Source organism: Chrysemys picta, chromosome 10 (genome assembly GCF_011386835.1).
Source record: "Chrysemys picta bellii isolate R12L10 chromosome 10, ASM1138683v2, whole genome shotgun sequence".
In the NCBI taxonomy this organism is placed as follows: domain Eukaryota; kingdom Metazoa; phylum Chordata; order Testudines; family Emydidae; genus Chrysemys; species Chrysemys picta.
The window spans coordinates 1786498-1803969 of NC_088800.1; the positions used below are offsets into that span (position 1 = coordinate 1786498).

The window sequence follows — 17472 nt, forward strand, 5'->3', positions numbered from 1 at the left end:
CTATTAGCCAAGATGGGCAGGGACGCAACCCCCTGCTTCAGGTGACCCCAGATCTCTGACTGCCAGAGACGGGGGATCATTTGACAACTGCGCTGTTCTGTTCATTCCCTCTCAAGCTTCAGGCATGGGCCACTGTCAGAAGACAGGATACTGGGCTATACCGACCACTGGTCTGACCCAGTGTGGCGATTCTTACGTCCGCTGAAGGTAGGACAAGATGTAATGGGCATAATGTGCAGCAAGGGAGATTGAGGTTAGATAGTAGGAAAAACATTCTAACTCTCAGGGTAGCCAAGCTCTGGACCAGGCTCCCAAGGGCGGTGGTGGAATCCCAGTCACTGGAGGTTTTTAAGAACAAGTTGGACAAACCCCTGTCAGGGCCGGTCTAGGTCTGCTTGGTCCTGCTTTAGCACAGGCAGGAGGGACGAGGTGGCCGCTCAAGGCTCCTTCCAGTCCTACATTTCTCTGGTCCTATGACTATTTTGCACTTCCGTAGTGCCTTACGGTAATTAAAATCACACCCTGCAGCACCGGTTGCAGGTATCCTGAGACTGCACCCATGTAAAGACTCCGACGTTTTAGAAGTGGAGTGGATATTTATGACTCTAGAGAAACGAGAGGCAGAGCAAATAACGCACCCAAAGAGCCCAGACTCCCAGCCCTTGCTCTAGGTCCTCTAATCCACGGTACCAGTTAGAGAGCCACAACAATACCACGGGCCGATTCTCTTTTCACATACACTGACTTCATCCTAGTTTGACTCCACGGACTTCAAGGAAGTTACTCCTGATTTACACAGAAGTGAGTGAGAGGAGAATACATCCAGAAGAGTTTAAGCAGAACAAGGAAACTTCACGTCTATCTGGAGCACAAGAAGTTATGTATCCCTGGTTTCTCTGCAATGCATCTGTGGCAAAGCGGAGTATAAAGTTTAAAACCCAAACTTGTTGTGGAGAAACAGCTAGAAAAATTTATTTTTCTACCATAGCTTCAGAAACAGATTATGCAGCAAACTTTCTCAGCTGCCTCCCTTAATGCCTCTCAAAATAACCTGCAAATAGGCCTGCCTGTGTGAAAAGCAAAGAAAGAAAATAAGTATATTGTGCAAATCTCAGCATGGAACCACCATAGGCATTTATCAGTTCTAAAAATATGAGCTGTGAAAAGGGGTTCTTAAAGAAACATCATATAAGGAAGGGAGACCTAAAACCTGCCTTTTACGATGTCAAATACTTGCCCTTTTTCCTGATAAAATGCAATTTACTTCAAGTTGTTTCTCGTCTTTGACAATAATATAATCTCTGCATTTCACAGGATTCCTGATAGTAATTGCAAAATAACCCCGTCAGTTACTTTTATAAGCTCAGGGCAATTTTTAGCCTTCCCAGCAATTTTGTGTTTGACAGCTCTCACATATCTAAGATAGATCAACTCCCCAAAGCCAAAGGGGGGGGGAGGTGACAATCTACTGCCTCTGTCCTATTCTACCCCAGTCCGGTCAGTAGCCTTCCCATTGGCAAAGATCCAGAGTAAAGTAGTTCTGCTCTTTAAAAGACCACAGAGCTGTAGTCCTCTGTGTAGACTTTGACCACCTCCTCCTTCAGGCAGGCAGGGACAGAGCCCCAGCTGGTGTGAACCTGTGTAGCCCCACTGTGGGCAACAGCCCTTCCCCAAGTCACTCCAGCCGATGATGTGGCCCGCATTCTCTACCATCTACTGGCTGAGGCATCATGCCAGCGGTCTGACTGAAGGCTGGCTATGAATTCCACAGAAACCAGAGGATTTTTCTGTCGGCTCTGTGAATACACGGGGAGAAGTGGGAGGTATGCCTGCTTGGGAGCTGAAATTGTGCAGCATTTTCTTGTTTGAATCTGTCACTAATACCAACGCATACATCAAACTGGGATATCTGTAAGTCTATTTATAAAACTTCTCTTTGATGCAACAGTGGAATGTATTGCTTTTAGCTTTATTCCCAAGAACTTGGCACAGTTTGCTCACTGAAACACCCCAGGACTGCAAATTTGAAGTTCCCATGATGAAAAGCAGTTTTCATTAACCTCCCTGTGTTCACCTGCTAAATAAAGCTGCAGCAGAGAATAAAATAGGCAACCAATCCCTTCAAAGCTACACATGGGTATACAACCAAAACACACACAGTGAAAGTCCAGTGAACTAAGAGTTTGCTGCCAGAGGAATGAGAGGGCAATCCATTCATCGCACAGCCAAAATCCCGACAGGTTATCTGCCTAGCACCCTGAGAAGAGTTGCTAACTTAGGGCAAGACTGACACTTGTCCTCATGTGGCAAGGTGGGGGAGTAAGGAAAACGTAAGCCCACACCCCATGTGACCTGCCCAGTTCAGGAGTCCTGATCCATGGGAGACTAGGTGCTGTGGGGTTACTCTCCAATCCACATGAGTGAGCAGAGAGGGGTGGAGGTGAAGCTAAACCATGGAGCTGAACAAGCATTCTGGGGGGGATTTAAGCAGCAGCCGGGGGAAAAGTGCAAAGGGGCCTGTTTGAAAATATAACAAGGGGGCAGTGGAGGCTGGCATCGACATCTCAACAGCGACCGAGGATAGGTAAGTAGGCTGGGGATAGGTCCGTGGCCTTGAAAGTGAAGACAGGCCGCCCATATCTGATGCCACGGAGAAGGAGGAGCCAGTGAAGGGATGCCAACAGAAGGGTGACCTGGTCCAAGCGACAGGCTAGGAACGTGATCTCTGCAGCAGCAGGCTGAATGGATGCAAATAAGGCATCTGTCAAGGCCACAGAAAAGAATGTTGCAGAACTCCAGATTGAGATGCTGAGAACCCGCGCGAGAGTTTAGCTAAGTGGATGGCAAGGAAAGCCAAGGGTTAGCGAGGTTATGCAGAACGAATAGCCTGGTGCTGAGGCGCTAGAGAGAGGTCCAAGTCGAAGATGATGCCCAGGTTAGGGCCTGAGCGGCAGGCTGGTGGTGCTGGCCACAATGATTGAGAAAGGAGGTACAGGGAAGGTTTGCGATGGAGATTCAAAACTCTGTTTAGCCACATGGAGCCTGAGCGGATGGCTAGACAGAGAGGACAGAGAGACCCACCGAGGTTTTAGTTGGACAGAGAGAGACACGTCTGGAGTAGAGAGGTGGATCTGTGAGTCGTCAGCACGGCAATCGGAGCTGAATGTGGGTCTGCAGTTGTGATTACCCAGAGATACGGTATAGACGGGAGAATCTAATGGGACCAAGGACAGAGTCCTGTGGAAACCCACAGAAACCTGGAGCAGGGGGCAGAGATGAGCAGGATCCACTGAAGGCGCAATTAGAAAGGTAGGAGGAGAACCAAGAGAGGACAAGCTTTCAAGAAGAGCATGACGACTGTCAAAGATCTATCTATAACCTTCAGAGATGGTGGACCGAGAGAGGAGGATGAGGACGGAGTACTGGTTCTAACCTTTGGCTAGGAGGAGGTCAATAGAGACTTTGGGGAGAGCAGTTTCAGTGGAGTGCAAGGGGCAGAATCTGGATTGGAGAGCATTTAGGATGGAACTGGAAGAAATGAATTCCAGACAACAATTGTGCACAGTACGTTCAATGAGCTTAGCGACGAAAGGGAGACGAGAGATGGAGCAGTAGTTGGAGAGGCAAGTGGAGTCAAGAATGGGTTTGCTTAAGATGGGGGGAGACCAAAGCATTTTGGTATTCTGAGGGGAAGAGCCAAAGGGGAGTGCAATGTTAAAGAGCAGAGTAAGGGGCGGTAACAGTGGGTGCAAAGGGGATTAGGAGATGGGATGGAATCACTGGGACAAGCAAAGGGTTTAAGGGAGAAGGAGATGGGAGCTGTAGGAGGGGAAAGGGGAACATCTTGTATTCTGTCAATGGTCTCTTGGAGGAAATTGGTGATCTCCTGTGCAGAGAGAAGTGGAGGCAGGAGGAGGGCAGAATTTGAGGAGCAAGTCAAAGGGGGCAAAAAGGTGTCTGGGACTGCAGCATGTGATTCAATTGCCACAACTGGCACAATCCTAGAAAAACCAAAGCATTGCCAAGTACACGTAGCACCTGGGAAGCGACATGTTTTAAACAATAGTTTTGAAGCATTAATGCTTGAGAATCTCTCGCTATGACATCAAGTGTAATGCAACTTTTTAAAAGGATAGTTTGCAGTTTGAAAGGGTTTATTTTCCTTGCTATGTACAGTAATGTAGATGCCACCTTGAGCATGAAACCAAAAGCCATCTTTAGAACACCCTTCTCATCACAGAAAACAAAGCATTGCTGCTGAGGATTTGGAGAGGAAGAGTTCTACCGGCACAAAGAATGACTCTAAAATTAACTTAAAAGGATTATTAAAATCTATAATTCAATTTCAATGGGACTTTTGTCTCAGTAAGATGCAAGTCTTTCAGGATTTGGCCCACCGCATCTAGTGCATTTTGAAGTTTCTTTCTACGTAGAATAATGCAGTGTTTTTAATTATCGGATATGCTGCTCTTTACTCATACTCCAGTGCTCTGAACTGCATCGCTCCTCTCAGTTTGCTTCACCACATGGGGAGATGGTGAAAGTTTCTGAATAAGGACCCCAGCTTTGAAAGAAAATCCCAAAGTGACACGATTATATTACACCCTGCAACTGCTCATTACTGACCAGGTCATCTGTAAACTGTAGCATTCAAACTCTTTCCCCATGCATTATCTTTCTAATTCAGCAAGTTCTTGTCCTTCCTTTCTATGAGTATTTCCAGCTTCCCCCTCTCTCATTCCTATTCCCCTTGCACAAAATATTATTGTAAGTCCTTTCTGCCGAACCACATAATTATCAATGCTTCCCTTTGCATCTATTGTATCCAGACTAGCCATGTTTCATACCGTACTCTCTTCTGCACATTGTATTAGTCTATTCCTCTGAGTCCATGTCTCGTTTTCGCTTCTATTGCTTCTTACTAGATCGCTTCTACCTCCTGCCACAAACGTATTGTTCTCCATTACACTGCTACAATCCAGTCCCTACCTGATGAATTATCAATATTGTTTTGGCACAAAAAGTCCCTACATTGTTCCTCTTTGAAGAGCAATCCCTGTACCTGGGGGGTGTCTGTATGAATCTTCACAATCATTTCAGTACCTTATGCTGAAGTGATAATATCCTTTGTCTGATAAGGTAACCTTATAAAGTTTTCCTAGAGAGGCTACATCACACAAATGTACAAAGAACACAGCCCCAATTATCTGAAATATTCCAGACACCTCAAACACACGGATGGAAATGGGGGGTTGGCAGCTAATGGCGAGCTACTGGGTATGTGATTCATAGCTGAAGACAAAGACCTAGATAAGAGGGAAGGTTAAATGGGACTGCACTGTGTGTGCGTGTGCACATACTTCAAAAAGAACTCTGCAGTGTGTGCACATCTGTTCACAGAAAGAGTGCACACACGCACGCACACACACACACACACGGTTTGAAAGAAGAGGGTTGGGGAATATAAATTCCCCCTCTCTGCTATTTATAGCAACCTGCTGCAAGTTATCAACTGGAATCTGTTTTTCCTCCATTGCACGTGCTCGCTGCTTTGTTACTAGAGGGTTATTCCCAAGTGCTGGGCAACTGGCATTGATGTTTTAGCCCTGATGCATTTGTTTATAAAGACACAGAGTTTTAAGAAAGAATATCAAAAAGCCAGCAGTAAATTAAGGGCCTACCTACCTTGAGGTTGTCCTTTCACTGACTCTACGATATCATAGTTAACAGTAGGATACCCAGCAGCCAGACCAAAGATTTCATTCCCCTGTGCTATGCGGCAGTATTTACATCACCTTTCTTATGGGCGTACCCGTCCGCCACCCAAAATAATAGTCACTGTCTCTCTTCATTAATGAAGCTTCATCTAAGCTACCAAACACTCCTGGGGGACTGGGAGATGAGTAAATATTATTAGCTGTACATGACAATATGGAAATTAACTGCCATGGGCAACACAGTACAGAAAGTCCCTGATTTGGCTGCGGTCTGCTGCCACTGTACAAATCTCTCAGTGGACAGCTGTGAGTCTTTTTATACTAGTATGACATCATGCTCAGATTTGTCACATTGCTTTGAGTCACACAGATGTCCAAGAATGAGCTGCTTAACCTTGAATGGAACATGGGCTGTTTAATCAATTAGTGCAGAATCTGGTATTAAAAAAAACCGCCCAAAAGACATGAATATTCTGTGTCCCCATGGAATTAGCATGTGCGCAGAGGAGGGGCACGGGGTGTGTTTGAGGGGAAAGGCGGTTTGTTTTTCTCACGACTCTTGTCATCCTGCTTTTACTTGCTGATGTGCTACAGTCTTAGGATCAGCTACGAAATCATCTCTGCCAGGCAGAGGCTAGGTGCCAGATGCGGCTGTTCGAAAGGCAAATCTGCAGAAACTGCACCTTTCAGTGGATCCATGCAGCAGAACTTCCACCCGATCCTGGCCTTTCATTCAGTTCCCATCCACCTGAACTGGAACAGCGTGTTTGCTGAAACAGAACTCAAACGAGTTTGGCACATATTGTCCCGTTCCTGCCCACCATCCTCCTTCCAACCAGCTGCAGGGCTCAGTGTTTGTATCTAGCTAGCGAAAGGCCTGCATCTCTGCACCGAAGAAACGCACGGCTCATTCTCAGCTAGTTGACGTCAAATACAAGGCTCGGTTTAGCCATCTTTCATCCACTGAATGTACTTCATTCTGGTTTTGAAACACAAAACGGGCTGCTTTTATTTACCTGGGAGTACGATTGTTTTCCTCAGTGAGAATACATTATTCCATCATGGATTATCTCAATAAATATTTACCAGAACAATCACATATTGTGGATTATGGATTCACGGTACAGAATGGAAATGTCTGCTGCAGCATAATAGAAGGAATTTCCTAAAGCCTTTTGTCATCACAATTCTAGATCTGCAAGATGATTGCACAGACTATGCCCCAGAAGCACTCCAGTGCAGTCTGAACGTGTCAAGGATGAAGAGGATGCTTCTAAAACCTAAAATACATAGAGCACTGCAATACAGCTGACCTGTATTATATGTTGAATATGATCTGTACATCCTGTATTGCAGTAACACATGGTCAAGATTGCAGAGCCTTGCAGTATGTGTCACGAGCATCAATGAGGTATTAGGCATTTCACTCAACCACTTTTCATCCATTCCTCCAGCTTTGAGCGCATTAAACTAAGTTTTTCTTCTACCTCTGATGTGATCATTTCCATTTCTGTACATTTGTTTCCATTGCCCATCCTGCCTTCATGCCCTTGTATCATGTTGCCATCCTTACTGAAAACTGAGGCAAAGTTTTCATTTAATTTTGGGGGCCATACCTAGATCATCATTACTCTCCTTCCCATCCTCACTGCACAGTGGCCCAACCTCATTCTTCCTTATTCTCTTTTTATTAATATAACTAAAAAACCTCTTAGTTATTTTAATTTCCTTGGCAGGAGTTAATTCAGCTTTTAGAAATTCTCACTTTATTCCTACATTTTCTATCCTCCAATACGTAGCTTTCTTTGCTGAACAACCCCTTATCCATTCCCGAGAGGCTCTCTGCTCATTCCTAATAAGTTTTTTGATATGGTTATTCATCCAGCTAGATCGGACGCCTTTCCCTGCAAGTTATTTCCCCTTGCTTGGAATGTGAATTTCAGAGATAGTTAATCAGAAGAAATTCCAAGCCTCTGCCACATTTAAGTCCTTGAGCAATTCAGTCTAGTAGGCTCCTTTAACTCCCTTAATTTCCCAGTGTCTGACCTTTTGAAATAAAGAACCATAGTTGATTACCTGGTTTTGAGTATCCTTCTGTCATAACTATAAAGGGAAGGGTAACAGCTCTCCTGTGTACAGTACTATAAAATCCCTCCTGGCCAGAGACTCCAAAATCCTTTTCCCTGTAAAGGGTTAAGAAGCTCAGGTAACCTGGCTGACACCTGACCCAAAGGACCAATAAGGGGACAAGAAATTTTCAAATCTTGGGGGGGGAGGGAAGGCTTTTGTTTGTGCTCTTTGTTTGGGAAGGTTGTTCGCTCTTGGGACTGAGAGGGACCAGACATCAATCCAGGTTCTCCACATCTTTCTAAACAAGTCTCTCCTATTTCAAACTTGTAAGTAAACAACCAGGCAAGGCGTGTTAGTTTTTACTTTGTTTTCTCAACTTGTAAATGTACCTTTTGCTAGAGTGTTTATCTCTGTTTGCTGTAACTTTGAACCTAAGGCTAGAGGAGGGTCCTCTGAGCTCTTTAAGTTTGATTACCCTGTAAAGTTATTTTCCATCCTGATTTTACAGAGATGATTTTTACCTTTTTCTTTAATTAAAAGCCTTCTTTTTAAGAACCTGATTGATTTTTCCTTGTTTTTAGATCCAAGGGGGTTGGATCTTGATCCACCAGGAGTTGGTGGGAGGAAGGAGGGGGGATGGTTAATTTCTCCTTGTTTTAAGATCCAAGGGGTTTGGATCTGTATTCACCAGGGCATTGGTGAAGAGTCTCTTAAGGCTACCCAGGGAAGGGAATTAGCTTTGGGAGTGGTGGCAGCGACCAGATCTAAGCTGGTAGTTAAGCTTAGAAGTTTTCATGCAGGCCCCCACATTTGTACCCTAAAGTTCAAAGTGGGAAAGCAGCCTTGACACCTTCCATTTAATTTAAACTGAATAAAACTCATGATCACTTGACCCAAGTGTATTTCTTACAACCAGCTTTTCTAAGATGGCCCCACTACTTACCAAATTAAATCTAAAATTGCATCCCCTCTAGTTGGTCCTGTGACAATCTGAAAGAAGCTGGCATCTATCAGATCCAGGAATAACTGGCTCCTACCAGCATAAGTAGCATTTATTCTCTAATCTAAATCCGGCAAGTTAAAGTCTCCCATTATGACAATTCCCAACAATATTTCTCTCTCTAGCAATATTAAAGAGATCACTATCCATATCCGAGTCTGATCTTGGGGGTCCATAGCAGACCCATAACATCCCAACAGAACCTCTTTTTCAATCCTTCTCCAAAGTGGTTTTGACCCAAATAGCTTCTATTTTGTCACTTCTTATTCCTTTATCGTTTACCGCTTCGTTGATGTACAACATTGTTCACTGCTTGACCTTTATTCCTATTTCTCCTAAACAGCACATACCCTTTCCAGCTGGGGCATGACCAGGCCAGCTTGCAGCAAGACACAATGGGTAACAAGCCACAGCCAAAATGGTGCATGACATGCCTTCTACTTCAAATGGCACGTGGGCCACAAAATATTCTCACAAATTATAAAATGAGCAGTTATTTGGTCTGCTATTTGCTCACAAATTGTCCCCTACAAGAGTTAAAGGAAAATTCATTTTACTTTTGATTAGAACATGATGCTGTTGAGAGGATTATGTATACTCTTCACCTTATTCATAATTGAGAGGTGTTGGGTATTTTGAGGTGTTGGGTATGTTGTTTTTTGGTAATTTCAGAGGGCTGGTCTCTGAAATATGGATTCCTTCCTTTAAATGGCAAGAACAGCATTGGCACAAGATACAGATATGACATGGATCATTGTCATCCATTCATTTAGTTTATACTCCAAAGTCTTCACATGTCCCCATAATGCCCCCAAATGTCAGATTTTTTATATTAAGGTTGTTATTGGAGAGGGGGCCTGTAGCAGGATCAGCGTTCCAGAATTTGCATTCTGAAATTTGATACATGTGAAACTGTGTGTAACCAGACAACACCCCAATCCATCCAATTGCCTGCACATCCAAAGAAGCTCAAAAGGGTTAGTCCACCTACTTCCAAGTGTTTCCGATGGGATCACAGGAATTGGGGTAGTTTTTTTGCTTATTTCAATCACATTTGGTCAAAACTTGGTCTACTCTTTCTGGAAACGCACAGCATAACCGCAGAACCTTAATTAGTGCAAAGGCTGCTACAGGCTGCTTAAACACACCTATAAAGCCGGATTCTAGAGCCCCACAGTGCTGAGCCAACAGTAGCAATTGGTTCCACTGCATAAAAGTACTAAAATAAAATGACAGCTGTCTACCGATTTTCATGCATCTATTGGCTTGGCATGATTTTCTCTTGACTACTTGCTCTAGGTTGTACCTTGCTGCTGGGAAATAGTATATTGTTCAGAAATAAAGGCGGCGCTTGCCATGATTTTGCCCCACGATAACATTTCTTCTGCTCACTCTTCCATAAAGTTCCCCTGGAGATCTCTTTGAGGCAAGGTGGACAGGTTATGACAGCATTCATCATCTACATCAATGGCTATCTTGAGGGCATTACAGATGGTCACTGGTATTACCCTACAAAGGATGCAACTGGTAATGGTAAAATAGATACACATGCCTTTTTATTTTCTGTTTCCCATCCCAAAACCCAGTAATTTTGCCTTCTATTTGACAAGGGACAGCCTGACGATGCTTGGGCTGGATTACAAGGTAGGGGGAGGGAACAGACTGCTTTCCTTTCAAGGGAAATGTTCTACTAGCAGATTTAAATGTACAGAGGTGAAACGCAGATGCAGTGCTGTTCTTCCCACGTGAGCCAGTCCCAACGTTAGAGAGTAAATCCCCATAACACTAACGGTAACTGCTGCCGTAGGTCTGATTTCCAGCTAAATGTAAAGGCCTCTCTTGCTGCACATGGATCTCAGATTTGCAGGGAGCTTCAATGAAGTGGCATTGGTGGTGGTGGCTTTTGACTAGATGACAAACTGCTTGCACCCTCATCCTCCCTCCTGGAATCTACTGCCTTCCTCCCAGAGATTTGCTCACTAGTGGATGTGACAGATCCCAATGGGGGCAGAGCAAGTAGAGATATGGTAGAAGAGGTCTGGACAAGCCAACAAGTTCATAGGCATTCTCTTCTCATGAAGCGGGACTCAGAGGAGAGGGTGCATACATCACAGCAGCCCCCAGGCAGTGCTTAGCCGACCGACACTTACTTGGCAGATTCCATAGGTCTCAATAACGTTGGCAATACTGCCGAGGTTGTATATTCACGTGGGTGAACTGTTCCTGGACAACTTCCCCAACGTGTTGGGCACAAACATGCTTTTCTTCTCCAACAGGGATATAAGTCATCGCCAAGCTGCTCCTTTCCTGCACAAATTTATTTCTGATGGCCATTACAAGGGAAATCCTGCTTTCCGCTCATTATTTTTCATTTACTTTTTTATTGCTGTTTAGAAAGATCACCCCGCTAACAGGACTGCATGGAAAAAATAAATAAATAAAAATAAATTAGTACTTACCACATTCTCAGTCTTCAGGAGACACAGTAACTGTTCCCGATATACAGCCAACCGACTGTGTTACCAAGTGACAATGGAATTTCTCTCTTGGAATTCAGTAACAGAACCTGACTCAGAAGGACACACATCTTGGTAAAAGAGAAGGGGTGAAGTAGACATTTTTCTGCTCCACCGAGAGAACTGCACCTCAGACTCCAACAAACTTTTTGAAGTTCATAAAATTAGGGTAGCATTTATCCCCTCGATTTGATTCCTACACCTCTCTTCACTGACAGGATCCATCCAGGAGTGGATACAGAAGTGCCAAAATACAGAGAAAAGGCCTTTGCATTCTTATCAGGTCTGGAGCTCAAACAGAAGTAGGAGGCACTGGACATCTCACTAGAAAGTCTGCTTGCACACCTTTTTTCACACTACTTCTGCAGATTCGTAAGGTATGGGGATCAGCATCCAACTGCTCAGATCCCCACCTGCACCACGCTCAGATCCCGAACTTTTATGGATTTGTCTGTCACCTTCAGAGCTGCAGGTGCAAGACCCAGGAAAAGGCTATATAATGACCCTGAAGTTCACTTGAATAGATTTACTGTCACTTGATGCAAGCAGAGATCACTCACTCCCTACCCCCTAAAGATTTCTCCAAAATCTCAGAGATGGACAGAGTTGAAGAGAGCTTGACCCAATGTACAGCCTCACCGTTTCCTTGTGCTCTTCCATTGACCCACATCCGCCTGTTGTCTCCTGTTTTATACCTAGAACCCCGGCCCCACAGAGCTTACTGACTGTTTTCGTATGGGACCGAGCACAATGGGACTGTGGTCCATGACAATACAAATCATAAACAACAACAAAAAAAAGAGGTGAGCCAGTGCCTGGATATCAAAAAGTAGGTTTCCCCCTAACTGCAAGGAAATACAGAGTTTATATAAACACAGAGCTACACTGTAATTGGCCCTTGTGTGGTTGCGGGGGGAGGAACTGCTCACGTAACTGAGCACAGAATGTGACGCGTAATATTATTTAGCAACCATTCAAAGTGTGGTGACGGGGCCAGTGTCCCTCCCCAAAGGGGGCAGCAGGTAAGAAGACTGTGGGGTTCACCCTGCAGAGGTTCCTCCAGAGAGTTATGTCAGAATGAGGGAAGTGGCTCCCACAGCGCTAGGGGGATGCTCTGTTCAACAGTGCCATTGGCGGAGGCCCTGGGATGCTCAAAGTCGATCCACCCAAGAGCACGCCTATCCCTCTCCAAACGCAGATCCTGGATGCTCATGGAGGGCTCCCAGTGAGACCCACAGACGGTACTAGAGGGCCCTGGCTCCCCTCCCTCCACAGGGAGGGGTGAATCTGTGTCCTGTCCGTGGTACACCACCAGGCCATAGAGCTCATCTGTGAAACCTCCAATTACACAACCCTTCCACGGAGGTTGGTGGAGTGCATGGCTTCAGGGGGAGTCTTGCCTGAGTAAGGTCTAGAGGGCTGAGCCCCAGGAGAGAAGTTCCCCCAATGGGGACATTCAGAAACCAGACCAAGCTTGGCCTCTCTGGCCCGTCTCTACTCCCAACATACCTATGTCCTATTGGCTGTCTGCTTCCCTTCTTCAAGGCAGGGCGCCTCCGTGAGCTCAAGCGCCTCATTGTGACCCCTGGCACGCTGCTGTACAAAGACTTGTGCTGTTCACAGGATGCTGCCTATGGTTTAAGTGCAGGTCTCCCTCTGCTGAGCTGGAGCCATCAGCCTAGCCAAGGGCAGAGGTCTGGGAACAAGCTCTGTCAGTTTGCTGCTGATGGTTTCCGGACCAGACTGCCGTGGAGACAGACTCACCGCTAACATGCAGAAGTTCAGCAGCAGTGCCGAATTTACCTGCATGTAGAGTGACCAGATGTCCCGATTTTATAGGGACAGTCCTGATTTTTGGGTCTTTTTCTTATATAGGCTCCTGTGACACACACACACCCCACCCCCTGCCCTGATTTTTAAAAATTTGCTGTCTGGTCACCCTACTGTATGAAGTTTGAAAGAAGCCAGAATACATGACAAACTCTTACAGTTTCTAAGGACTGCAGAAGGCTACAGAGCTGTACCACTCCTAGTAAAGTAAATGGTAGTTACGTAGCCAGAGCGTCAGACCGCTCTTTGAAAATGGAGGAGACAGAGTTTGATCTAAGCGGTCTTTGTGAAAAATCAGAAAATGCAACAAGCTCACTTTTCACTTCGCTCTCTTCCCAGCACAGCGATTTCTTTCACTTCATGGTTCTTTTCTCACTGTGTCAATTAAGTTTATATATTTTCCAACTGATTTGTTCTGAATGGCTCTCCTTGTGTTTTCGTCTCATTGACATTTCCACCTTTACTGACTTGCTGAACAAAAAATCATTTGGATAAGAGGGTCTAAGCAATATCACATGGCTTGTATGAGGTGAGTTAGCCCAATCATGGCTGAAATCGTAGCAACCAAAACTACAGTAAAAGAACAGCTGTTAAAAGTTTAAAACCAAATTTCTGAGCATAGAAATAATCAGATGCAAGTAAGATTGGCATCCAAAAACTAAAGTGAACCCTGGTTGTGATTCAACAGTGGATCAAACATTATTCCTAAATATTAATTCAAAAGCACATGCTAAACAGATAGGTCTTGGTGAATTGAATTTGCGGTTTGTAAATATGGCATTAATAGGAATACAGAAATCCTCTTCTCCATTCTACAAGTAATGCAGTAAAATGTGTACTTTGTTGGAGAACTCAGTACATCCAAATGCAACTGTTTATCTGCTCCATTGTTGCTACATCTAGATAAAATAAGGCTAATATTTTTAAAGCAATAAACAAGGTAACTGTCACCCCCAAAAGAAATCACAACCCTGAGGGCTGCTGCTGGAATCAACTTACCGCATGTTTGCAATAAAATCAGAACAAAAACGCTACAGGGGACATGTGAACCCGACATACTAACAGAAAACTGCAGCTACAATCAGAATCTTTCCCAAAATATAATTTTTTAAAGGTGTGAGCTAAATACTTTTTGTACACAAGACTTGGTTTACTAAAAATTTGTGCACGGCATACTTTTGAGTACTACAAATGGACCTGGGCTGATGGCAAAGATTGCAGTGGTCACTAACTAACTAGTTCCCAATTGACTGTGGATATACATGGTATAATTAAGAGCACTGTGCTGAGCTGTGAATCTTCCTGTGGGGTCACCAGCTCTGCTGCCTTTCGAGAGAAATTCAGTCTCAGGTAACTTATAGTTGACAAACGACAACTCTGTTTAACTCCTCCGTGGCTTCCAATACACGAATCTCAGTCCAGGGCCTTATTTCCACAAGAGGCACTTCTACCAGAGAGTTTGTTCTATTCCATAAAGATACATGCTGTGTATGTGCAACTTCCCTTGAATTTTAGATGTTTTAATTATCTGTTGGCTGTTGGTCTATGCCGATACCGGTGTGAGGCAAAAAATTCCAAAGCAAACTTTTAATTCACAGTTTTTGCAATTCAGTTTTGCAATCTTTGGAATGAATGATTCACAGGTACAAGAATGAGTGATGAGGTGCAGCACACAATCTGACTATCTAGCAAATACTCACCTCTTTATGAGCTGGTAGGTACTGGAGTCACACAGATACATGAAGGGAAGTGACATCTGTGCTTCCTAGAGAACAGTGCATGCGTCACCAGAAATACGTGATGCATGATTATTCTTGTGTCTTGGATCCAAATGGTCAGGCAGATTTGGACTCCAGAAGAGAGCCTATCCTCCCAGCTCCCACTAACTTCAGTCTAAACCACCTGAGATAGAGCAGTGGCCAAAGATAGAAGAAATCAGCAGGAGTTACTCCTACCTGCAATGGGAGAACAGGACCACAGGAACTGATTATTTCCTTTTGGGAATAGAAAAAAGACAACGGCCACAGGAGATTGTATCCTAGTATGATGTATGTACGGTAGGGAAATGCCTGAACAGAGATAAAAAGATGACAAGCCAAGTGCACTTTGTAACTCACCAAGGCCTCCTGCCACTTCCTGAAAAACTTCAGACAGGCTCGTTGCCCAAACCGAACCAGCTGTAGAACCAACTCAGAGAGCAGCTTCAAGGACTCCAAGAGAGAGGCGCTTGGGATGAATATAGAGTCATGAACATGGGCCTGCACTAATCCCTCAAAGCTATACCCCTGAGGGGCAGAATAAGGCCCCTGAGGGTTCTGGCGCAAGAACGGTGGGGGTCCCCTTCCCAAATCCAAAATCAGAAATTTTGCTTACCTTTACCATCTTGGGAAACCAGAACACATCCATTTTATCCATAAACACACCACCACAATATGCAGGCTATCTACAAGCAGAAAAGATCTAGTTACACATTTATACAAAATGCTCACTGGCAGCGAGCACTGCTAACTTCTACAGAGCAGGAGCCCTGTAGAAATGATCTCAGCTTGGTAATTCTGTCAAGCATGAGACTGTCTCCAAAATCTCTCGTGTCTGACATCATCATAAGATACAGCGCCCATATTCAAAATCTCACTAACATTTCACCAGTACATTTTATCCAATTGAAAATCTGCACAACAGTAATTAGTAATAAATACAGAGAGCGTATCAACATAGAACAGCGTTTATATGCCAAACTGTAAACTAAGTAACAAGGTACATCCTAAACACACATGTAGTTAGTCAAAAAACCTAAGGGACTGAGTCACCATTGTGTGACTCCAGTTTCAAGCTGGTGCAACTCGACTGGAATTTAGTGGAGTTACACTGCTCTAAAAGGAGAGTAATGCAGTGAGGAATCAAGCCCCAAATCTTCACACCAGAACCCATAATTTTGCCCATAGAAAATCTTGCTATTTGAGCACAACCAGCATTTCCTCTGCATCCACCAATCACATGTACGTTACTGGGATCAAATGGAAATAAGTGTCACAAATATACAGCAACTCTTGAAAATGTGGCCACGCCTCTGAGTCAGAAAAACCAGACACAAGGATCTATACTGCCATGCAACTGAAAACAGAGAAACAAAAACCACCTATTGAACCAACTACATCCTCCGCACTTTACAAAGACTGTGAGAGATAGTCCATTTTACATTACTAAGTCAGGCACGCATGGTCTGTCTGCTTCCATACCATAGAAAAGCTACCTGACCTAGATAAAACGCCAGCGCTCACCACCACCTGCAACATCTTCTAAGTACAAAATCATGAATGGTGTGGAGGAAGTGAATAGGGAAGTGTTATTTATCCCTTCATGTAACACAAGAACCAGAGGTCATCCAATGAAATTAATAGACAGCAGCTTTAAAACAAACATAAGGAAGTATTTCTTCACACAACGCACAGTCAATCTGTGGAAGTCATTGCCAGGAGATATTCTGAAGGCCAAAAATATAACTGGATTAAAAAAGAACTAGATAAATTCATCAAGGATCGGCCCATCAATGACTATTAGCCAAGACAGTCAGGGATGTAACCCAACACTCCTTGTGTCCCAAGGCCTCGGACTGCCAGATGCTGGGACTGGATGACAGGGGATGGATCACTTCACAATTGCCCTGTTCTCTTCATTCCCTCTGAAGCATCTGGCACCAGCTGCTGTCAGAAGACAGGACAGTGGGCTAGATGAATCCTCGATCTGACCCACTATGGCCGTTCTGATGTTCTATGTTTATGTTTTCTAACATACACACGTTATTCGGTTAGGGTTTGATCCAACTTCACATGGGGCAAGGGTCATGGGTATGCTCCAGCTATTCTTGGGCCATTCCAGCTAATCAGTTTAAATGGCTGACCAGACCAGGCTGACAATGGTGTTCCATTAGGAGCTAGAGGGCCCCAGTGAATCCAGTCTAGGCAGGAGAAACACATTCTACCAGAGTAAAGAGATTAATTCTGATCAGGGGTTGATCCCCATCCTCCCTCTGCCACACACACACCCCGCCTCTTCCACCTCCAGGGCTACGACCCACTCCCCATTCGCCCCCCGCTGCAACCCTTCCCATCCCCAGCCCACACACCCTCCTCACCCTCCGCCTCCACAGCCTCCGTGCCCCACCCACCCTCCCGTCCCACCATCCGCATCCCCAGCCCCAAAACACATGCACTCAGTCCCCCCCCACACACACACACACCCACCCCTCTTTTGGGATTAGTTCCTCACGGCTGAAGTGGCCACGGCAGGACAGCAGGTACGGGCTGGGTGCCACTCATGGTGCCAGCCAGCCCAATGC

The 17472-nt window shown here is 44.8% G+C and overlaps 1 protein-coding gene across 4 annotated transcripts in view; it reads right to left on the reverse strand.

Moving 5' to 3' along the window:
• FRMD5 (FERM domain containing 5) overlaps positions 1-17472 on the reverse strand; it is a 281834-nt gene that overhangs the window by 186673 nt on the left and 77689 nt on the right. Inside the window, exon 1 of one of the 4 annotated variants that reach the window (XM_065559120.1) lies at positions 15507-15527. The exons of the other annotated variants lie outside the window; for them this stretch is intronic. Within the exon in view, the coding sequence (XP_065415192.1) occupies positions 15507-15515 (9 nt within the window). The 5' untranslated portion in view covers positions 15516-15527. Of the gene's footprint in view, positions 1-15506; positions 15528-17472 lie in introns of those variants that run through there. 4 annotated transcript variants of the gene reach the window in all.